General features: G+C 37.6%; 4 protein-coding genes across 10 annotated transcripts; 2 read left to right on the top strand and 2 right to left on the bottom strand.

Annotated features, from left to right (window-relative positions):
- Nucleotides 1-954: 954 nt before the first annotated feature.
- Nucleotides 955-2,367, bottom strand: tbcc (tubulin folding cofactor C). The gene has a single exon (XM_079852317.1). The coding sequence runs from the start codon at nt 2,315-2,317 to the stop codon at nt 1,265-1,267; it is 1,053 nt and encodes a 350-aa protein (XP_079708443.1). The 5' UTR covers nt 2,318-2,367; the 3' UTR covers nt 955-1,264.
- A 947-nt stretch (nt 2,368-3,314) lies between these two features.
- bicral (BICRA like chromatin remodeling complex associated protein) lies at nt 3,315-13,765 on the top strand. Of its 2 annotated transcripts, none has more exons than XM_079851373.1 (11): nt 3,315-3,554; nt 6,601-6,646; nt 6,771-6,819; nt 6,897-6,962; nt 7,537-8,928; nt 9,016-9,076; nt 9,569-9,653; nt 9,768-9,913; nt 10,002-10,096; nt 10,186-10,288; nt 10,967-13,765. In XM_079851373.1, exons 1-11 carry the CDS (start codon nt 3,464-3,466, stop codon nt 11,425-11,427), a joined length of 2,595 nt encoding a protein of 864 aa, XP_079707499.1. In that variant the 5' UTR covers nt 3,315-3,463; the 3' UTR covers nt 11,428-13,765. The 2 variants fall into 2 exon arrangements, with proteins under 2 accessions (XP_079707499.1, XP_079707500.1); XM_079851374.1 differs by lacking the exon at nt 3,315-3,554 and adding an exon at nt 3,579-3,828.
- Nucleotides 13,766-13,773: 8 nt separating this feature from the next.
- On the bottom strand, nt 13,774-18,364 carry LOC307146971 (uncharacterized protein). Of its 6 annotated transcripts, none has more exons than XM_079851376.1 (5): nt 18,291-18,364; nt 16,596-17,687; nt 14,725-14,835; nt 14,530-14,646; nt 13,774-14,445 (listed from the first exon to the last, which is right to left on the bottom strand). In XM_079851376.1, exons 1-5 carry the CDS (start codon nt 18,298-18,300, stop codon nt 14,417-14,419), a joined length of 1,359 nt encoding a protein of 452 aa, XP_079707502.1. In that variant the 5' UTR covers nt 18,301-18,364; the 3' UTR covers nt 13,774-14,416. The 6 variants fall into 6 exon arrangements, 4 of the variants coding, with proteins under 4 accessions (XP_079707502.1, XP_079707501.1, XP_079707503.1 ...); XM_079851375.1 differs by having other exon boundaries at nt 18,097-18,320; XM_079851377.1 differs by lacking the exon at nt 18,291-18,364 and adding an exon at nt 18,097-18,172 and having other exon boundaries at nt 16,596-17,684.
- A 998-nt stretch (nt 18,365-19,362) lies between these two features.
- On the top strand, nt 19,363-23,543 carry LOC307147539 (protein VCF1). Its single transcript, XM_079852321.1, has 4 exons — nt 19,363-19,497; nt 19,982-20,104; nt 20,629-20,740; nt 22,143-23,543. Exons 2-4 carry the CDS (start codon nt 20,073-20,075, stop codon nt 22,383-22,385), a joined length of 387 nt encoding a protein of 128 aa, XP_079708447.1. The 5' UTR covers nt 19,363-19,497; nt 19,982-20,072; the 3' UTR covers nt 22,386-23,543.
- The last annotated feature ends 28 nt before the right edge of the window (nt 23,544-23,571 follow it).

Raw genomic sequence — 23,571 nt, 5'->3', positions numbered from 1 at the left:
CAGAAATCCCTGGCCAGCAGATGAGCCTATCTGTAAGCTGCTGCCGTGCCGTGTGATTGGCTTGATTGGTCAGATGGTTTGACTGGCATAACTAAAGAAACACCAAAAACCAGGAGGCAAAGATTTAAGACCATTACACTTCCACTTCAAGTGCCTTAGAATTCATGACAAACAAGCCACTGTTTGAGGGGATCTCGACATTTCTCAAAGTTCAAATATTCATGGAACTAATGATAGTCAAAAACACAGACACTTTACAATAAGGTCTCATTTGTTAATATTAGTTAATGCAAAGCTAGTATGAACTACAATGAGCAATACAATTTTATGGAATTTATAAATTTTTGTTAGTTAATAAAAGCAATTGTTTATATTAGTTCAGTTTATAGTGCATAAACTAACGTTAAGATACATCTTTTGATTATAAAAAGAAGTATAGTTCATGTTAACCAATGTAGTTCAGTAATGTTTACAAATAAAAGTAAAAAAATGACTAGTCACACAACGAATGCATATTAATTGTATTTGTATAAAAAACTAGAGCCTATAAATCTTAATAAAACAGGCCAATTCTTGCATAACTACAATATAGCGTTTAATTATCTGTTATCATTTTAAAGTATTAAATTTAAACCTCCATATCTATACATGGTTTTGCACATAATGCACAAAAATGAATGCACTTTTTTCCATAAATCTTCTTTTCAGAAAATGACTGAAATTTGTTACCAAATTACATAATAAATGTATAAATGAGTATTAAATGCGATAGTTCGCCAAAAAATTTAAATTCTCTCAAACTTCATGTTTTTCCAAACCTGTATGACTTTCTTTCTTCTGCAGAACACAAAATGGGATATTTCAAAGAGTAATCAAACAGTTTTGGTGACCACTGACTTCCACTGTATGGAGAGAGAGAAATAAAAAACAAAACACTGAGACATTTCTCAAAATATCTTCTTTTTATGTTCCACAGAAGAAAACAAGTCTAAAGTTTTGGAACGACGTCGACATGTTCACTTTTCTGTGAACTGTCCCTTTAACAATGATTTCATTCGGTTTAATTAAATGTCTTGGTGAATGAACTACAAATAAACAGATGTGATAAGACTTTTTTATTTTCTAACAGCATTATATTTAATACATCATTCAATTAATTAATGAGCTTTGTAAGTGCGGAACTCTGGAACATTCAATGTTTATGGCATCTCAATATCAGCATCATATTTACTGAGCACACGATAATGTAATCACATCATTTTTTTTAAGATGGTCCCACAGAATCCCAACTACTTATTCTCTCAGTCTCAGGAATGACAGTCCAGTTGGGCGAAGGTGTGCCAGCAGCAAGCCAATTGAAATCATCCACATCTGTCCAATTGTTTCTGTCTGGATCGAGTCCGGCTACTTTGAAATGATCATGAATACCTGGATAGGTCCACGTGAATGGTGCAAACCTGACCTCACGACAATCCTCTATAATTGCCCGGCTGGTCACATGGACATATATCTGAGTGGCAGTGGTGTTATGGGTGCGCAGCTGCTGACAGGGGAACACTAAAGTGCTGTCAGTGCACTGGTCAACAAACACAGAGCTGGACACTGGCCCGCAGAGGATCTCGCAGCTCCGGACGTTCTTGATGTGCAGGGTGCTCGGACAGCCATAGAGTCTCACTTTACAGTTTGTCAGATGAGATAACAGAACATCTTGTTGCTGGATCTCCTCAGCTTTCATGATCAGGACTTGATTTTCAGCATTAGAGAATCCACACTGGTATACAGAGATTGCAGCATCCACTACTACAGTACCACCAACATCAATAGCAGACTTATCTGTTGTTTGTTTACTCGGTTCAGGCTGCTTACTAGCTCCGGCATTCCTGGATCTGAAAGCGAATTTCTTTTTAGGCAACACCAAGTCCCTCTTCTCATCAAGAGAGCTCTGGAGTTTCTGCATGGATGCCTGTGCCTGTCTTATTTCATATTGGGTTAGAAACAACATGCTGTCGTTGAGGAACTTCTGGAGCTGTTGAATTCTCACAGTGACTTCCTCCAGTGTTTTTGCGGCTTTGTCGCGGTCACTGAGGTTAGGGCTGGAGAGCATCTCCTCGACTGCTGTCTTCTCAGCATTAAAGGTGGACGTGAAGAAATCGCTCTTTTCTTCCTTCACGGTCTGGCTCTCCTTGACATTTCTCCGGCGCTCTGCCTCTTCCAGCCGCGCTTGATCTCTTCGTAACACGCTTTCGGGAACATTGACAGCTGTATTTGTTTCTCCGTCATCATTCGCCACATTAACTTGCACTCCTAGTGCCGCCATGTTGCTTCTCTAAAGAGGTGTGGTAAACGCGCGCTGATCATGTGACAACTCGTCTAAGCGTACTGATCAATGATTGGACAAAAAATCTGTACCATTAGTAACGCGGCTTTCTATTGGCTCATTAAATATTCACGTTCATAATAAACTGTTTTCTCACACAAATTATTTATTACTTTGTTTAGACCCCATAGACCCCTTTCTTCTCTCATATTTGTATTTGATTCATATTTTAATTAAATTATTTATGTGAGATTTATTTTTCACAACATGAAATGTTATTACAAGTTTATATCATATTATAAGTGTTGATTTATTTATTTTAGAATGGCAAAATCACCTCGTGACTGTAGAGAAAACAAACAATGTTTAGTTTTTTTTAGCTGCACAGTTTGCCAACTGTTTTTATCTTTTGATATAGCCTACCTAACAATTTATATTGATTTTGTATTGAATTTCGTACATGATCACTGTGTGCACTATGGGCATAAAAATTAAATCAGCACAAAATAAACTTAGCTCGTTTTGAAGTGATGAAAATGTATTGTTTGTCAGTAAATGTTAGTTTTATTTAAGTTTTCAATGTTTTAATTTAGTTTCATAAATAATAACATTGACATGCTTGCTGTAGCAACAATCTCATAATCAAATAGCTAAAAATAAAACATTTATTATACATTTCTTATTTTGCTTCAGGTTCACACTTTTGGGTGATGTGATCTCCTTTTAAGATTTTGTACATGCTTACATTTTTTAAGTTTAATTTATTTATTTTTTCCCAACTTTAAGTGTTGGAAGATTATGTTTTTGTTTATTGTAGTTGTTTCTTTTATACACATGACATATATATATACGAATTGCGATTTAACTACATGTTATTTTTGGGAATATTTTCATATGCATATTATTGGTTTTTTTAAAACAATTTTTTTTTAAAGGTGTGGTCCACGAGGGCCCCGCCCCCCATAACAAACACAATTTTTATTCAGTTATGCATGTCAGGCATTTGAAGTGATCAATCAAAACAGCAGCTTTTATTTACATTTGGCAGAAGATACAGAAGAAGCCTTTACAGTAGTAAACAAACAGAATAAGAAACCCCTCTAGTTACAAGTAAAGAGCCCTTGGTGTCTAGTGCACTATGTAGTGATGCTGCCTTCTGCTGGAGCCGCACTGCTCCACCGGCCCGTGCAGAGATGGCGAGGAAACCCCGTGGACACGGCACTGCTTTTTCATGACGGTGAGTTTCCCCTTTGAGTGTATTATAATTTTGTGATAAAAATTTCAAGGAAAAAACACACACAACCTCCTTCCTCCCCTTCCTTCGGGGAGGGAAGAGCAAGCGTGGAGAGAGAAAAATCTATCTGAGACTGAGCAGCAAGGACAGTGAGGGAAAAATATATGAGTGGGAGAGAGGGAGAAAGAAGAAGAAGGAGGAGGAGGAGGAGGAGGAGGGGGAGCAAATTAAAAGTTGCCAAATGGAGATATTGGGTTTCAAGAGGAGTGAGACAGGAGTAAGGGTTTGCCTCTTTTTCAAGTCGTCTTTATGTGATGCAAATTCAAATAAATATTTATGCTTCGCCAACGAATTGTTCTCCGTTCGGTTTTTCCTCGACGAATTCAGCCGTTTCTTAATAGGTGTGGGGAAGGTCCACGACGTCAAGAAGGCCGTCGACAGCTCGGAGCACGAAGAATGCATAAGACTCGCCTGATGATCCGCGTTTACCCTTCACCAAACCTAAGACATCCGTGCCAGTATTTAACGAGCCGTCCGATGCCGATTACGCGTTTCTTTGTGCCGCCCGTCCACGCTGCGCTCGTCGGCTGTCACAGATGTGCAAAAATGCATTGTAGAAAGGCTTTTTCGAGACGTGCGATAAAACGAGTCTCTCCAGCCTCGGTCTATTTATGGACAAAGTCCCTGTGTGTTTCTAGCTGTTACTTTCAGCGAGATTAAGGCGGGTTTTGTGCGTCCTGCCCTTGCGCCATGGAGAGCCTTTTTAGTCCACCCTGTTTGACAAGTGAATCAGTAAAATGCGTCGCCTTGCTTCAACAGGGTTTTACTCTGTATTTTGAGGGGTTGCTGGTTTTCTACGTGTCTCTTTTCCGCCCCTTTGACTTATCAGGCAAAGAGGATAGATAGTTTTTTTTTCTCTGGTAGAGAGGAAGAAAAAATAATTCATCTCCTCCCTCATTTGGCTTGCTAAGTTGACTACAGGTTTAACGAATATAAGTGTTAAATATACCTCACATCTCTAGTACATCGTTTAGTTTATTAAAACCCGTTCATTTACATGCAAATTCAGGTTTTTATAAATATATTTCGAAGTTGTTTATCAAGGACATGGGCCGGATTAACCTGTCATACTTTTTTCTTCATTAAGATTGCACTAACACGGATATTGCTCTAAGCTTAGACTTGCTAGTTAGAAAATGTTCCGTTTTAAATATATTGACTAATCTTATAATTCATTCGTATCTATTTAGACGGTCCGATCAGTGTGTTTATTTTTCTGTGTGTATGCGGTTTAATAATGAATTAATGAAATTCGCAGTTTTGGATTTCTGCAAGTTCAAGCTGTTTTTCACAACGCACGACGTCGTTTGTTTTGAAACAAAGGCAAAAAATACATATCCATCGAATGGTGTTCAAACATTTAATCACTTTGGGAAAAACAGACAACACATTTCGTTCCCTCACTATTATGTGTTATAAAGCATTTACAGAAGCTTGTGAAGTGCGAGTGTGAACAATCAAACTGGCCAAACATGTTTCACCCATCCCCCACGTTTATTCCTCTGTCACATTTCCACACATGAATTTTCAAGTTGTTCACATTTCTATGGCAGCTTTACAAAAATGTGATCTGAAATTACAATCGAGTGGCATTTTTACACTGCACAAGTTCTCTGCGTCATAATGCCCTTTTGTCTGTCGACTGTAGCGAGCAGTGGCGCAGTTTCAATCAGCAGCCGCCATTTTAAAGTCTCTTGGCTGCGCATGTATCTGCAGCAAAGAGTACAGCCATTCTTTGTCAGACTTGTGCATTTTTAAACATAAAGATCATATTTGTGTTACACTACAATGTATGTTAGGCTATTTTACTTTCTTTATGTGTACTTAAACACTGAAAACATGTTTCCTAGCTGATTAGGATGAAATTGTGTTTGTTGCGAAGTCAAACCATTTCTTACTGTTAACAAGAATATCAGCTATAGTTATTTTTATGTTGTGTATTTATTCTCCACTGAGAAAAAGAATTTACTTGAGGCGGTCACACTATAAAAACTCTAAATTTCTGATTCTTAATTCATTTGTTTGTCACAAGTGTGTGTATTCGCATTGCCAACATAGCGTTATGTCAAAAAACTTGGCAGAGAACAGTTTGCAGAGAACAGTTCTTTGGCCTATTAATGTCAAATGCTTGCATGTATTTATTATTATACCTGAAGTCTATTATACCTGTCCTGAGAATGTTCTTTAACCCTCTGTTGCTCCTTGCGTGGCAGTGAAAAATGACCAATTTTCTTTTCTTTTCAATGAAATTAATGTACTATATTTTAGTTTGATAGCTTTTTATTTAATATTTTGTATTTTTAGGGGATCCTATGGTACTAAATTATATGTATTAGTTATAATCCATTTATAACCTGTTAACCACTTTTCGTAAATGTTGAATGCTTTGGAGCATGGTTTGGACTCATTTTAAAAGAAGACACAAGCAGATTGAAGTTGAAATAAAAAAAAATTGTAGCCTATTGTTATGAAAAATGCATAAAAATACTATTTTCAAATTTTAGATGAATTATATATTTCCCAAAACATGTTTTCAAAATAAAGCCATAAATCTAAACAAGTTGTGTTCCAAATTTGAGGTTGATATAAAAACTTATTTTTTTATTTCCCATTCGTTTCCAATGCAGTCATTTTTTTCAGGACCATTTTTTTTTCAGGACTATGATTCACTTTTCGAATCATATCTGTGATTTTTGTTGTGCTCGCATAGCAATTGCCAAAACCTTTACCAAGTTTCGTACCATTCCGATGAAGTAAAAAAATAATTAAAAAAAACGTAAAATTGTGACCAAAGAGCACCAGAGGTTATAAAACTGGGGATCCTGACACATTTCAATGCTTTGATTTTGTGTAGAACACTATGCACAGTACATTTATTGGACCCTTAGGTGTATTCAGAAACAATTTATATACAAAGTATGTCTCACTGTAGCCAAACGGCAGGGAAATTGTGTCCATTGTAATATCTCAAAATCTGTTACTGTCGCAGGTGTCATGGATGATGAAGACGACCGCCGTCTTCTGGATTTTTTAGGGTAATCAGCTTTATAATTTGATGGTTATGGTTTTTAAGGAGCTTTATGTTTTAAACATAGTTCAAAAATAAATTTTGCCCATCAAACATTAAACAAGCTTTAATGAACTGTTTTATTTCAACAGAGATGTGCAAGCGTTGAATGAGTATCTTCACGGTTCAAATAGTAAATCTGTAAGTATACTTACACTATATGACATTTATGTTTTATGTTGAAAGGTTATTGACAACTTTCTTTGACATTCAAACAGATTGGAGAAGATGATGTGACAAATGCAGCATTTGGGTCAGCCAGCTCATTCTTCACCAGTGACACCGTGAGTATAGTTAAAGTCCCTATCAAGTAAAGTCAGTTCACATGGCGGCCATATTTGCAATGCTTCCTGGAGGCAATTTTGGTCATAAAGACAAGCTCCTACCTACTTGAATGGGAATAAACGCAAATCTCAAAAACTGCTTGCCAAACTCATATGTAGGTAAGGCAAGGCAAGGCAACTAAATCTGACATGATCTGTCCTATAAATATATTTATTATGCTCAAATAGCTTTAAAAAGCACATATTTTAGGTTGGTTATGTTAATGCGCATGTGCAGTCATGTGCCAAGTGCACGTCTACTACACGTTAACTGGGCTTAACTGTTTCTTTAGGAACAGAAGCTTATAATGACATCTGCAGTGTCGTGACGACTTTACCAATTGGCGATGGGCTCTTTTATTTAGAAGGCGGGAGTTTTCTAGCCACATTGTGTGTTGTACTTTCTCCCGTTCATAGAAATGAGTGAACCGTCTTGGTATACTGTATATACAGTCTGGTAAAGATTGCAAGCAATGGGTATACCTAGAATTTAGTAGGAGCATCTGAACAACAACTTATTTGGTTTTCTACTCAGAGTGGCTCCAATGAAGAACTCAAAGATGGCCACAATCATTTGGGAGAGTTTGGGGAGGCTGGTGGAGCTGAGCTTCAGCTCTCAAGCAGTCTTCCGTTCATCGAGGATGAGCTTGACGGTGGAACCTCTCCAGATGGGGTCGATCTCAGTGGCGAGGACCAACCGTTTGACATCCTCCAGAAGTCATTGCTGGAAGCAGATATCACAGAGCAGACATTGGCTCAAGAAGCCCTTTTGGACTCCCAGCCATCTCTCATTCCTACAGCTACCGCCTTCCCTCAGCAGCTGGTCTCTGGAGGGTTTGGAGGCGTCTCGGGTCCTGGTGTGGCGGCACCATTGGCACAACCTCAGGCTTTTATCCAGCAGGTTCCCCAACTACCCTTGCCAAATGGCCCCACTGGACACATCCAGGTAGTGGGATCCTTCAGTGGCAGTGCCTCCTCTATGATGACTATCAATAGTTTGGAACAGCCTCAGATCCTGTTGAGGCAGAGTGGAAATGTAGTAACAAACAACAGCGGGCAGGGTACCATGTTCACCCCTTCCGCAGCTGGTCAGGTGTCAATGTCTTTCAATAAAGGAACGATACCACTTCAGAATATTATCATCCAGAGAGGCCCTACGCAACAGGCATTGGTTAGACCTATTCAGCCTAAACCCTTACAGGCAGGAGGACAAACTGTATACAATATCAGCAACATTGGGCTTCAACCTAGCACCAACACTGCTGCGAATTTAGTCAGTAGCCCCTACACAGCTACTGGCTCTCCTCAGTCTACTCAACAGGTGAAAGTGGTCAATCCATCCAGCAGCATTGTAATGCATTCACCGCTGGGGCAACAAGTGCAACCACAGTCCCAGTCCAATCTGCCTCAGGGGCAGTTTTTGCTACCCAGTTCTATTTCCCTAACCCCTGGTACGACTGTTCACAGCTTCCAGGCTGTGAATGGGCAGGTGTTACAAACAAACACTCAAGTGGGTGACCCGGGTTCAATAAGCACTACCACCTACTCCATCCTCACCAATCAGAACACAACAGTACAGCTTATCGCTGGGCAGAACTTTTCAGCTGGAGGGCAGCTAATAGTCAATCAAGGTTTGGTTAGTGGAGGTCAAATAGGCCAAGCTTCACCCACACCTGTAATGGAGGTGTGTCAAAGGCCTGGTGCCTCGGCCAAAGTTTGGAATGCCAGCGCGTCGCCTAGCCCATCGCCTCTACAGACGTCACAGACTTCAAGCCACCTCACCATGGTCAGTTCTGGTGTTCAAGGCCCACAGGTTTGTCAGCAGTTATCTGTGAGTCCAGGACAGCACCTCCAGCACCTTATGCCTGTGGGCCAGAACGCTCCAACTTCTTCAGGCGTTCCGGAGTTTCAAGTCTCTCTAAACCAGGTGAAATATATTTGGATTAATTTATCCAAAGTGCCTCTTCAAAGTTGTATTGTTTCATTAAATTTGAATGTTTCTTCAATTTCATAGAACACCACAGCAGCAACACAAAGAGGGCAAACACAATTAGTTAATCTCCTTGGTACCAAAGGTAAGACTACTTTGAATCCTTTTTGTGTTTCCATCAGTGACCATAAGTGAGATTTGATAAGGTTTTTACATATACAATTTAAATGAAATGTTTTCTAATTTTATATATTTAAAATGTAATTTATTTTGTCATGGCATCATTCTAATATGCTAATTTGATGCTCAAGAAACATTTCTTATAATTATCAGTGTTAAAAACAGTAATAACTGCTTGATATTTTTGTGGGAATCGTGATAAAAAAAATGCAGGCTGCTTTTATGAATAGAAAGTTCAAAAGAACAGCACTTATTTGAAATAGAAATCATGTGTAACATTATAAATGTCTTAACTGTCACTTTTGATCAAACTATTAATTTCTTTTAAAAGAACATTACTGACATTTGAATGGTAGTGTATATATTATTATGTGTCTTTTGTTTAGTTTTTTTTTTGCACCTGAATTTCCTCTCTTGGATCCATGAAGTAATTTTTCTTTATTCTTTTTAATCTTAGCTGTGAAAACACTCACTCCTGCCAGTCAGGAATTGCCTCTTACACCGAAGCGACCTGCAACTCAGCAACTTACTAGAGGAGGAATGTGAGTGCCCAAATTGTACACCCGTTACAGATGAAGTGTTTAATTTCTGCACCATTAGTGTCAACGAATAGAATTGCAGAAATAATGATTGTAACATTGGGGCTTATTTGACAGGGTCCTCCAGCAGTTAAGACAGGATCACTGTAGAGTCATGTCTTCAGAGCGGACACCCTTCACTTCATTAAATGATGGCATTTACAGATTACTGCCCTATCATGTTTTCCAAGGCTCACCACCACAAGATGAAGATTTCGCCAAAAGTGCATTTTCAACTTTTCCTCTACATAATCAATATTTAACCATAGATAAATCTGTCACAGGTTCTGATGATCATTTTTGACTTTACAGTTGATGACGAGTTTGAGGCAGTTGCCACACAAGTGCTAAACAGAACGCAGGCCATGGTGAACAAATACAGACGCTTACTCATGGTGGAAGCAGAGGTAGGTTCAGCTTAAAACTTAAATGCACAAAATACTAGTTATTTGTAGGTAATTAATTACTCTAATGTCACTGCTTTATGCTCTTTCAGAGGTCTAGCCCTTCATCAGAAATGGTGATGATTGACAGGACTTTTAACCAAGAGGAACGGGGCAACTTGACCCAAGACAAACGAATGATATTAGTGGATCCAGGTGAGACATGGGAGCCTGGTTGCATTTCCACAGTTTTTTATATTATATTAAACGAATTAACTAATACTAATGTTATGAGTTGACAAAGTAATTTCACGGTGTTTACAATTAGTTTTATTTTGGTTGAATACAGTTAAGTAGTATTTGCAATGTATATTTTGGAGGGTTTTTTGTGTGATTATTTAATATTTTAAATGTACACATCGATTTTGTTATATGCAAAGTAACATGCATAATTATATATATAATTGGCAATGCCTTGGAGAACAATTTAAGAAATTAATTTCTTATATGAATAATTTAAAAATAATTTAAACATTTAAAATAATATGTGTGTGTGTGTGTGTGTGTGTGTGTGAATATATATATTATAATGCATGCACACATATATATATATATATATATATATATATATGTATATATATATATGTGTCATATATATAATTTCAATCATCTCAAAAGTAGAGTGTGAAGGTGGTGCTGGTAATTTTTAATCATTCAGACATAAACTGCACGGTAGATTTTGGTTTCTTTTGAAATTGTTGTGATTTATGGAACGCTTTTACCATGTTGTACTGTAATTATACCAAATGCAAACAAAATGATATAATTTAAAAAATGTTTTGCACTTGCTTGATTGAATGTATTTTTGTAATTTTTTGCCACATTGCTCCTCAGATGGCTTCCTGGAAGACTTCTGCTGTGGCCGTAAACTAAGGATCCCAAGTCCCGAAGTCTTGACCCCAGTCAGCAATGAGAGCAATCCCAGCACAATGGAAACATCCCCAAGGCATTCCATAAGTCTCACCATAAAAGATGAGCAGGGTATGAACAGCCACACAGAACCTGCTTATAGGACAGAATCTAAACAACAAGGAATGGAAGAACACAGAAGAACTCCCATCAAGTGCATCCTGGACCTAAAAAAAAAGACATCCAGCACCGTAATCAGCAGCAACAGTCAACATGCTCACTACCCTACATCTCCCAGCCAATCACAGCATAGCTCTGCCCAAGGCTACCCTTCGAGTCTGGGACGGGGCCATGAAGAACAAGTTCCCTCAGATCATAATCACACTTCATTGGCTGACACAGACTCTGTGCTCGAGGCTGCTGTGAATAGCATCTTAGAATGTTAGACAGTGCCATATTTATGTTTGTTAGTTGTTCCATGTTAATCTCATTTCATTTCATGCCATGTGTGTGCGAGCTGAACTCCACGGCATGTGTGAACGGACGTACGTCGGCATTATCACGGTTTGAAATGCACACAGCAGCTCTGACTAGGTTGAGGAACAGGAAGGTGAATCTAATGATAGTGATACTCTAATACTGTGCCTGTTGTTCTAGAGAAGTTTACATAAGAAAGCCTTTTTGACAATGCTTTACAGGATACACTTGCAATCACACACACATTAATATATGCACACACACACACACACACACACACACACACACAATCAAGCAGTAAGTAAGTGTGATGTTTGGAATGTCATGAGTAGACATTGATATTGTAGCGTATCGATCAATATCAGACACTTAGTCTAATAGTCTGTCCGCACTTAAGGTTTTATGGTTGTCTCAACACTTATGTTGTATCATTGCAGTAGACTTTGACCAAGTAAGGCACACAAACACACCTGCGCGTTTAATTGTTTTTAAACATTGGTTGTGCTCTTTCTTTTTTTTTTTTTAACATTTGTTTTGCAATTAGTTTTGTACCTTACAGGTATGTTACCTCTCCACAGAGACAAAACTCACTTGGGTGGTTTTGTGCAGGGGAAAGTTAAGTCCTCAGATTGAGGGTACAATGTTACATGATGTTTATCTTTTTTGTTTAATTCATTTTTTGAAATGATGCATTATATATATATTTTTTAAATTCTGTGCTGCTCCCTGTCTGGAGATAATATGTGCTGTTTTGCACCTTTAGTTAGTGTCTCAAAGAACCCTCACTGGTGAATCTCATGAAAACATGTCAGTCACATTTCAACCCAAAATCAATGGAAAATTTAAGAAATAAAATTCTTAATAAAACTGCAAAAATTTTGCACAAAGTAGATGAAACCTATTTTTGGACCGGTAATATATATTTATTACATTGTGGTACCTTTTTTTAAAAAAAATATCAAGGAAGCACATTTTAATCACATTTACATTTTCTTTATTGTCATCAAATTCTTATTACATTTTGAAAGAATTTAGAAGATTTAAGGCAGTGCAACAATCTCTACCATTATGTACAAGTACATTACAATCTTTTCTCATAACAAATTTGATTTATTTTTTTCCGCATTATGGTAATGCAAATTGGTTGTAATTGTGCTTGTCATGAAATATTGTCATCACAATCTCCGTGGTCCTACAACAGGCTTGATTTCTCTGTGCAAAATATAATTTCTTATTTCTTTGCTTTGATTTGGGGATTTTTGTGAGATTTACCAAGACTGATGTTGTTTGAAACTTTTCATTTTCCCTTGTGCGTTGAGTCCCCTGCTGGTCAGGCTGTAGTCTTGGCAGTCAGTTTGCAGTTTCTGCCTCTAGTGGCAGCTTATATTTGCACATGTGGACGTGACCTTGTACTTTAGATAGCCATGATCACAGCTCTTACAGCCCCTCTGCAGATCACTTCTCAAATTTGCGCACTTTTTAATCGGTGAAAGCAGAAGTAGTGATGTCACGGCATATTAGGTTTTTATTGGTAGCATTATGAGATGGCTGCTTCCTGAGATAATGCAGTTTGGTTAGTGGACAGGCCCACATTTCAAGAACCCATTTTGAGAAATCATTTCTAAAGAGGAGACTGTAAGCATTCAGTCCTGTTTTATAGACTAGAACCTATGTTAACTGTGCCATTACAGGGCTTTGTCAGTCAACGATAGGAGTATGACCAAGACAATGTCAAAAACTGACCTGGGGAGCGTTTCCCAAAGCCAACTAAAGTCGTAGGTTCCATTGTTTCCAACAATTTTCTTGAATTTGTGACCATAGTTGGCTAAACTGCAGTGTGCATACATTTTCACAAGTCTGTTTCCATTAGCATCCATTCCCGACCTGAAGGGAAGGTTGCTTGTTTTCATCTAATGTCATCCCATTGTTTTTGCATCATTAACACTAAACGCCCACCGTCTTTCCCAGCAATTCAACCAAAAATGACAGACAGAAAAAAAAAAGTGAAATATTCTTCTCTCTGATCTGAGCTCTAGAGGTCGGTGTTAGGGAGCATTCTGAAAGACCTTCACTTCGAAGGGCTTCTTTGCCTTAGGACAGAGCGAGTGAAAACAAGTTTAAATAGTGTATCGTTTGTTTTTACTGCTTTTTGTTGTGCGAGTGTGGCCTTCAGTTATCGTAATACCCCCATGGTAAAAGTTGCTTTTAACGTTTTATTTTCTGCATCACCTAAAACTTGATTTGTAATGTTTGTATTACAAAAAATAAAAACATGAAACACAAAATATTTATACTTTTTGTAAAGAAAAAGAATGTAAAACAAAAAAGTTATTTTTATTATGTTAGGTGTACACACGTCATACTGTATATGTGGTCAGTTCATGATTTGTTGTTTTTGTGAGTGTTCATTACAACAGCAGAGATAAATATTAAATCCATTTTGAATACAGCCAATCTGTCGTAATGTCTTCCTTTTTAACAAATTGTGGATATTTACATGCAACAATATTACATACAAATTAGGAAATTAAACAAGATCATGTAAACAACAAACAAAAGAACCATATGACAGGTCTCATGAAAAAAAAAACAATATTGTATAATTTATTAGATCTCAGGTAAGTCCTCTTTTTGGTTACATGATAAACAAAATGTTAAATTGTTTTGGTTAAAAGCATTCTATTTTTTTTATTTTTTTTTTGGCAAATAAATGAACATTTACAAATATTTAATTCAAATAATTCCATTATCTGTGCTTCAAAATAGGTTCCTATCAAAAATTTAAATTCATAAGTCAGTCACAGTCTTGACATTTCTAACTAACTTGTCAACAAAAACACAGCAAACCTCAATTGTAGTAAACCAATAGTTGCTGGTATTATAATCTTGCACTATTAATTATTAATCTTATTGTGCCCATATGGCCCTGAAAACAATTACAAAGACTACCAAACGTCCTTAATGGTACTTCCTCCAGCGTTCGTTCTCTGTAAAACAGAATAAAACAGACATTTCAATCATGCATGCCAATGATTATGGGATGTTTGTTGATGACGTGGATTCAGACTCACTGAGATGTGGGTATCTCCATATGTAACACAGAACGCAGTATCCAGTCAACAGCATGGATATCCCACCGATTCCTCCTCTACGAACATCAATATACTTCCTGTAGTACCACTGCCAACCTGATCACACAACCAGAAAACACTAGAAAAACCACTAACACAAATGTTACGTTATATTATGTTGGATAAGGAACAAACCTTGCTTTAACATGGTCACAATCTCTCCAGGTGACACCGGAGTTCGAGCGGCAAGCCAGACACCAAGTTTATTCAATCTGACATCTCCAAGTTTCCGCTGCACTAGAGGCACTATATGAACAAAGGCATTTTTATAATTTCATATTTTTATCATTTCAACTCTCTTGTTTCTTTTGAATCGGTATGAGAAATTCATTATTTTAACGTGCATGTCATGAAAACTAGTGTGGAAGCACAATGTGGATGTGGAACTTCATGAAATTCACATGAAAGAATGAATATAAATGGTAATAGGAGGAATGAGATGAAACTGTTTCATGGACCAACGTCCCTTTCCAGCCAAGCTGATGAAAGTGTAGCTCATTTACTATCAGAAAGGCACTTAAGAATGTGCTTAATTCTAAGGTACCTAAATGTAAACATAAACCTAAATGTTGGAAATGGTATTTTTTCATTAATTTCTACCATAGGAAGTCTTTGTTAAAGCGTTATAAGCCATGAACTAAGCCAACCAGCTACGAGGTGAATCACAGCATTAAAAACTTAGATTCGAAGCAAAAATATACTTGAAAATTTGATAAAAAATACAAAGGTACAAGACTGTGTACTTAACAGCTTTAGTGAGGAAAGAACTACGATCCCATGAAGCATTGCGAACAACAAAATCAAATTAAAATTGATGTTGAAATATAAAACTACTCATTTGTTGAAATTATCTATAGAATGTATCTACAGAAACAATGTATTTTAAGTTCATTGGAAAATATGTATATACATACAAATATTCGACAGTCGATTTTCTATACAGCATCATGTAATACAGTTCTCACCACATATTCCACTGTTAAACAGGGTAATTTTAAAAATAAGTTAAAATTATACAGGCTCGCGGGTTCAACGGAAGCATAATACCATCAGTTAACAACCTCGTAGCTCACAGTAAAGGTTGTCTAAAAAGGTTTCATCATTAAAAAATAAAAAATAAAAATTTTATTTACGTGCTTGAGTATGTAGTAGATACTGCGCCGCTCATTCACACAGAAACACGCAGAACATGCAGATTTCCTATTCCAATAGCAGACTTTTTACAGTTAAACATTCACATATCGTGATTTTATTAAAGGAGAACTCCGGTCAATTTTAACATTGAGCTCATTTTTTTGTACATTTGGAGTGCTGTCAATACAGAGAACAACGACAACAGCACTCCAAATGTACAAAAAAATGAGCTCAATGTTAAAATTGACCGGAGTTCTCCTTTAAGTGTACATCTCCACTTTTGATTTATTCATGCCAAATTCAGTGACTTTACGCATTATAGAGCAAATTCTATTGTTATTACTTGATTTTGTGACTCCTGTCCAGGTTTTCCGCATCGCAGACATCAGAGGGCCCTTACATATAGGCCTTTAAACTTTACCGTGTAAAAACAATACACTGGCAACTTGTTTTTTTTCATTTTTGGGGCCGTTCAATCTTTAACTAAAATGTAGTTAATCTAATTAAGTAAAAATTGAAAAAAAAAAAAAACAGATACAAGTATTAAGCCCCGTTCACACCAAGAACGATAACAATAAAGATAACTAGCATAGCGTCCACACCAACACACAATAATGTTCTTGGGATCTTTAAAGCAGGGCGGATTCTGATTGGCTGTCACTGTTGTTATCAGCTGGAAAAAAACGTTGTGAAACTGATTCCAATGATATCGTTATCATTATTGTTGTGGTGTGGACTCTGCTATTCTCTTAAATTTAGAGTCCTTGGTGTGAACATGCTTTTAAACTAAGTCATTTCTCTTTTTAAAGGGATTTCTCTTCACATGAAAATAACTATGTAAACAACCAAACATCGCATAAATTATGGATTACCTTCACTTTGGGGGAACGGTCCAGGAAATTGACCCTCCTTCCAAATAGTTTCATTAGCATAGCTGCCTAAAGGTACTGAGGAGATCTGTATTCTGTTGTAAACTGACTCTGGACTACATGATAGACTTCTTGCACCTTGCAGTCTTGAACTAAGGATGTCTTCTGAAGGTTGATGAATGGTTTCTGATAAAGTCAGCGAGGGTGGAAAGGCAACCTTGGTAACTGCTGTTTCAGGCTTGTTTGATTTTAGCATAGTCTCCAGAGCAGAATCTTTGGATGTTTCAATAACAGGATAAGGCACAAACAGATTATAAGACCTCTTGTAATACAAACTGTAATTGATGTGGTCCCACACAGAAGTCTTGGATGTTAAGAAAGCATGAGCTTTATGCTCTTTTGCTCTTGATACTAGATCGATATTCTTGTTCTGGCTGTTCGCAAGTCTTTCAAGCTCCTCCAAGAAGTAAACTTTTGTTTTGAGTTTTGGATTTTCATGCTGTACACTGCACTCAGATGGGAGGCTAAAGTTTTTCAGAGTGCCTGGCACAAATCCAGGGGTATTGATTTTACTCTTGGTGATTGACAACTGCTCTGATAATGGTGCCATCTTTAGCTTCTTTTTGCCTTTAGCACTTTTTCCATTAGTTTGAGATGTTCCCTGATTTGGTCCTTTGGAGATCTCACAAAAGCTTTTATCTCCCTCATGCTTGGATAATGAGGTAGGGATGCTTGGTATCTTTGAGATTGGCACTAACAGGTGTAATCTCTCAAGTTCCCTTTGTCTTTTAGCAAGCCATTTGTTTTTAGGCCTCTCCATGTCCAGAGTTTCAGATGATAAGACTTTGACCTCAGTAGTTGTGAGAAGACTGTCTGCATTGTGAGTATCTTCTTTCCTCCTGCTTTTGGGGGTTAGTCTCTCATCAAAGATGACACCATTTGTTGTCTTTTTATGGATCTTCTGTCTGGATGTGGTTGCAGTCAGTTCTTTTGGCGCCTTAATGCTTTTTGGGGGTTGTGTAACTGGTGCCATTTTGCAGTGTGGTAGGTGGGTTTTCAGCCTCTTGAACGGCTTTCCACAAAATGGACATTCTTCTGAAAGAGAAAAGAATAAAAAAATAAATAAATCAGATATTACAGGACTGGATCAATAGGTTTGAAATCACTGTATTGTTTGAAGAAACCAAGAACTTTAATATTTTCCCCCATATCTCTTAGAAGAAACATGCAATCATTTTAAGAGCAGTTTTCTGTGTTGTTGACGTAATTCCTTTAACCTATCTATTAAATAGCTATACATTTTAAATATCTGTTTAACTGATAGTTAATTTTGTCAACTTCCAAGTAGTACACAGACATTTAGATGGCCTCAAAACAGATAGGCTATGGGCTAACAGCCACAAAACTCCACAACTTGATTTAATGGGGTCTTAAAAACTGCAAACAAGGCATGGGATACTAAAATGGACAAATAATCTATCAAATATTTAGATTTGCCACTCACCTACACTCATCTTTTATAATTTCACTCACTGCCATCGTTCAATGGAAGAGGGAAAGGTCTTCTTTCTGGTGTCTTTTAAATTAATCATTATTAAACTCTTGACTTGGGAACCTTTCTCATGCAGCCACTTTTAACCAAGTCGGTTGTATTTTAACTAGCTCGTTTGCGCATGTATGAAATCTGCTGTTTGTTACCATGGGACATCCAGTAAAATAACGGACCCTGCGATATGCGATGGACCCACTAGAGGACATACTGGATTATTTTGAGTTACGAAAGACCCAGTTAGCCGTCTCTATTAATGCCTGTGTGTAAGTAGCCTACTACATGTATGCATAACACCGTTGATCACGAAAGCAATTGCACATTCTTTTCCGAAAGAAAGTTTTTTTCTCTCTTTTTTTTCTCGGAAGGAAGGTTTACTATCTATCTATCTATCTATCTATCTATCTATCTATCTATCTATCTATCTATCTATCTATCTATCTATCTATCTATCTATCTATCTATCTATCTATCTATCTATCTATCTGTCTATCTATCTATCTATCTATCCATCTATCTATCTATCTATCTATCTATCGACAAAGAAGTAAGAACTCAGCACTTACAAGCAGAAAGGCAATAACAAAATATTATAAATAGGCCTAGCCTATATATGGGGTTACAATCATAGACTGTAAAAAACTAGGTTACAATCACTGATCTATATAATGACATAATGTCATTCTATATAGATCAGTGGTTACAATACATGGAATTCTAAAATGAACTAAAACGTATTATATCTTTATACTAATTATAAGTATTACACAGTCGAAGTGTCTTACAAGCAATTTCTATAAAGAATTGATATATATATATATATATATATATATATATATATATATATAAAACATCTTTAGTGAAAATAAAAATAAGTTAGGCTATTTTCTTTATAAATGTATGTAAATGTACATTTCGCAAAAAATAGTAAAAAAAAAAAAAAAAAAAAACAATGTGAAAAGGGTCTATTTTCAAAGAGTCTTTTATTTATTTATTTATAAATTCGAATTAGCTTTGCGGATAGGCCTACAAATTGGCATCATGACTGAATAAAATGTTGAATGGGACAACATTTCAAATTAATTGATAACTTGTCTAATCCAAATCACCTTAAATGTATTATTTAATGTAGAAAAACAAATCTCAAAAATAATAATTCAATTAAAAATAAAACGTTACGTGCGAATCGTACGTCACCCCTCGCTCAAAGGCACGCAAGCTACGTCATTATGACAGCAACAGATGGAAGAAGTGTGAGCGAGTGAGAGAGAGAGAAAGAATGAGATCCGGCGAAAATGGATACGTTGTAACTTCAGAAAATGACTGAACTCAAGATCCATCTGTGAACAGAGAGAGGTAGAGTACATCACACCCCTTTCGTCTCTTCACAAACTCCATTTATTCCGTTTAAATGACTTCGTCGGTTCTGTAGTAGGAACAGTTCATCGCTAGGAGGAAGTAAAGTGAACTACACATAGCATTGTGCTATCTGTCTCTCTCAGCTTGACACCCTGAACGCACTATTTTTGCATGGCAACATTATTATCGTTTTGTATCAGTGTGACTTATGCCCATGAGCCATTTTGTCTCAATAACGTCAATTAATACTAGACGTTTACATTTAAATTATATGTAGATAAGGTGGTTCCCTTCCGTTCCTCGTCACTCCTATGCAGATCATTTTTCTAGTATGAATATAACAGCTCAGTGTATCTCACGAATGCATCTTAGCTGATAATAGATATTAATATTACGTTTTCTGCACACCTGTACTGCAATGTAAACGTGTCTGCATCTTCTCACAATGAATTCTATTTGTCATGTCGCTCATCATCATTAGGGGAAATCTTGGCAGATCCCTTCATTTTGCTGAAAAGAAGCCGGTGGTTTCCGAGTCGAAGAGGTGTTGTGTGCCCTTATTTTGCTGTCAAATGCACAAATACGACATGTTGACAGAAAGCAGGTAACATAATTCGCTTTTAATTGTGTCTGCACGCATGTTTCATGTTGCTTTTATGTAACGCATGTCCTGTAAACATCCATGTGGCTGCTGTTGTCAGTACTTCATGTCTGGGGGTGGTTATTTTTAGATGTTCTTTTAGAAGGCTGATCCTCTTGACTAGCTACTACTATATCGGTTAAACAAGTCTGTGCTGTTATCCATCAGGCTTTGATAGCTCTTTGTGTTGATGACTTTTTTATTCTAAAATCTGAGTCATAATCCTGCAGTGGACATATTGATGACTAATGGTTGCAATCAAGTCTGCAGCGCTCCATTTCTTAAGACAGTTTTCAATCTTCGTCCTTTTCAATCCACGGACCCCCCTAAATATAATCATCCTCGTGCGAGGGATACCCATCCTGAAATTTTAAAGGCATCTATTTAGTATCCTGTTGTAGCACAATTTATATTATAAATATATCGAAATATTATTTGGAACATATTTAGTTTCTATAAAGTTAATTATTAATGGCCTCTGTCAACAGAAAACGCAGACGCAGCTGTGATGCTGAGCAACTCCAGGTCTTACCCCAGGCAAAGAGGTCTGGAGGTTATTCCTTTCTTCCTGAGGTTGGCCGTGATGTCTGGGACTCTGAGGTAAGACGACGCAACAGCTGGCCAAGAGCATTCTTTCGTTCAAGAACGGTCAACTGCTGACGTTCATTCTACAGGGTGGGCCATTTATATGGATACACCGTAATAACATGGGAATGGTTGGTGATATTAAAGTCCTGTTTGTGGCACATTAGTATATGTGAGGGGGCAAACTCCTCAAGATGGGTGGTGACCATGACATATACTAATGTGCCACAAACAGGACTTTAATATCACCAACCATTCCCATGTTATTACGGTGTATCCATATAAATGGCCCACCCTGTAGAATGATGTGTTTCGTAAAGGCACACACTAAGCTCTTACAAAAGTATAGAGTTAAGTCTTGATTCCAAAGCTGTATCAAATGGAAGGTATTTGACTTTCCAGTGTGATGAATGAACCTAATTTTAGGGTGTGTTCACACTTACAGTTCGGTTTGTTTGGTCCGGACCAAAAAACAAAAACTTTTAGTCCTGGTCCGCTTAGAGTTCACATTGGCACTTTAACATCAAACCTAAAGGCATAGGGCAGGGATAGGCAACTTCGGTCCTGGAGGGCCAATGTCCCACAGAGTTTAGCTTCAACCCTAATCAAACACACCTGAACAAGCTAATCAAGGTCCTCAGGATTACTTGAAAATTACAGGCAGGTGATTTTTTCAGGGTTGGAGCTAAACTCTGTAGGACAGTGGCCCTCCAGGACCGAAGTTGCCCATCCCTGGCATAGGGATACATTCACAACCTGATTGGTTGGCTTTTATAACGTTTCGAGATGGAACTTGCCGAACATCCAAAACAATGCTGTGTGCTGGGTTAAATGCGCTTGTTGTTTGTGCGTAGCCTATATGTGATGGTATTTTGACTAGCTGAGAACTCTCGAAAAGCTTCTAAAATATGTAAAGGAGTCGAAACAGCAGCAGGAATCCCTCCGTCACACACACAAATGAAGATCTGCTGTGAGGAGACGCGTTAGATGCAGAAACATCGCGACTATAACGAGATACATCAGGTATGCTTTAGCATTCTGTCCTTTTTAGGGTCGTATCTTGAGACATCATGTCCCATTTTTGGTCCTTTTACATATCTTTGGTCCGTGTTGCATTCATATTTCATATCGAACCGAGTTTGTTTGGAAGCAGACCGAGACCCATATTTTCTGCGGTCTTGGTCTGCTTGTTTAGTGCGCACCAGGGTTCGGATGGCAGTGTTCACGCTTATTCAAATGAACCGCAATCACTCCAGGGTTAGTTTTAATCCAACTAGTTTTAAAGGTGTGAACACACCCTTAATCACTTTTTGATTATTATATTAGTTGACAGGCCAATTGTAAGACATTTTTTCATTGGAAACTTTAACCAGAAGTGGTACAGCACAGAAACCCTCGAATCTTTGTTTCCCAACAGTCTTCCAGCAGTGACAGCAGTGGGATTAGCAGTCCGGACCGCATGGCAGGTGCCAGTTCAAGCATCCAGAAGACCGACCAAAGAGGACTCCCTGTTTCCCAGGCTCCCTGCAGCCCCACTATTGCAGCAGAAGAGCCGGCCATTTCCTTGAGCCACAACGTCTCGTATGATCACATCAACCGTATCTTGAGGGAGGCCCACTTCAGTAGCCTGCAAACTCGTGGTCAGCAAGGTCCAACGTGATGGACAGTGACTCTTCCAGCACCCATTTGCATTAAGGAACAATGTACTGGGGAGCTTTTAGAGGGATTTTATGGGTCGCTTTAAGGCCTGGCACAAATATAGGCCCTCTAAATGCATTTATGTTCTTTCTTATAGCACTTTTTCATGTTCATAGTGTTTATGTGGGGCTCTACTTGATGTGTTGACCATGAACTTCACATAGGTGCTATATAAAAGAACTATCTTGAAAAAAACCAACAACATCAAGTTCTTGTAAGCTTTTCCCCTTTACAAGACAGTCACACATGGTGCTACTGCGGTTCTGGGTCATTTACTCAGACACATGCATTTGGCCACTTTTGACACTCTTTGGTTGGTCTAGATAAGGAAAAATAAATAAAATAATATCCTTTATTTAGGAGCTGAGGTAAACCATGTGATTATATTTGCAGCCCTGCTTTGGAGTCATTCCAGGATGATCAATAATGCTGTTGTTTACAGAAGATGCCGGTTTGGTTCTCACTGGAATTTAGACTCTTTCAGGAAGTTTTTTTGGGGGGAGGGGAGGCTTGATGATTGCTTACATATCCAAAACTCAGGTCTAGAGGATTTCTCCCTGTGTGCCATGAAGGTTGAGACTTCAAACGAGGAACTTGGTGCCAGATCCGTCGAATTAAAAAAAAAAAAAAAAAAAAAATCTCTTTACCTTAGACGAGGAAACCCATACTAGCACATCACACTGTAGAGACTATTCTGAAAATGCATGCTGGACTCTGTTAATGTACATAATGAAGCACTCTTAGAGAAGGTGTAAGCCAACTCAATTAGTGAATTAGTGTGTAAATCCAGTGACTGCAAATTGAAAGCCATGTCTGATATTCATATACGAATTATAAAATGATCAGAGCTTGAAATACGCTAGTTTAGATCATTCACTAGGCTCAATGTAATACGAGGACTCGTCTTCTATGGGCAGACCTAAGGAATGACCTAAAATTAGCTTGCACCTAACTAAGCACTCTGCAGTGTCATGTCACCACAAAATCCTAAATATTTTACCATAAAATGTCCATACAACACACTTATGCCCGTGTCTGACCAATATAAATGATGGCTTGATTCATTTCAGAATGGGAAAACAAACTGGAATGGTAGTGTTCCTAAATGTAGTATGCACAAGTATAGTTCAGTCCTTTTTAGATACACA

This window comes from Squalius cephalus, assembly GCF_949319135.1.
Source record: "Squalius cephalus genome assembly, chromosome: 19".
Taxonomy (NCBI): Eukaryota; Metazoa; Chordata; class Actinopteri; order Cypriniformes; family Leuciscidae; genus Squalius; species Squalius cephalus.
This window is presented reverse-complemented; position numbering and strand designations above follow the sequence as displayed.

Excerpts from the sequence above, each read along its gene's own strand:
- tbcc (XM_079852317.1), bottom strand. The coding sequence starts at position 2,317 with ATGGCGGCACTAGGAGTGCAAGTTAATGTGGCGAATGATGACGGAGAA.
- bicral (XM_079851373.1), top strand. The coding sequence starts at position 3,464 with ATGCTGCCTTCTGCTGGAGCCGCACTGCTCCACCGGCCCGTGCAGAGA. Across the intron at positions 8,929-9,015 it reads TTCAAGTCTCTCTAAACCAG|AACACCACAGCAGCAACACA; the intron begins GTGAAATATATT and ends TCAATTTCATAG. Across the intron at positions 10,289-10,966 it reads AATGATATTAGTGGATCCAG|ATGGCTTCCTGGAAGACTTC; the intron begins GTGAGACATGGG and ends ATTGCTCCTCAG.
- LOC307146971 (XM_079851376.1), bottom strand. Across the intron at positions 14,836-16,595 it reads ACCGTTCCCCCAAAGTGAAG|TGCCTCTAGTGCAGCGGAAA; the intron begins GTAATCCATAAT and ends TTGTTCATATAG. Across the intron at positions 14,446-14,529 it reads ATGGAGATACCCACATCTCA|AGAACGAACGCTGGAGGAAG; the intron begins GTGAGTCTGAAT and ends TCTGTTTTACAG.
- LOC307147539 (XM_079852321.1), top strand. The coding sequence starts at position 20,073 with ATGCACAAATACGACATGTTGACAGAAAGCAG. Across the intron at positions 20,105-20,628 it reads GACATGTTGACAGAAAGCAG|AAAACGCAGACGCAGCTGTG; the intron begins GTAACATAATTC and ends CTCTGTCAACAG. Across the intron at positions 20,741-22,142 it reads GTGATGTCTGGGACTCTGAG|TCTTCCAGCAGTGACAGCAG; the intron begins GTAAGACGACGC and ends GTTTCCCAACAG.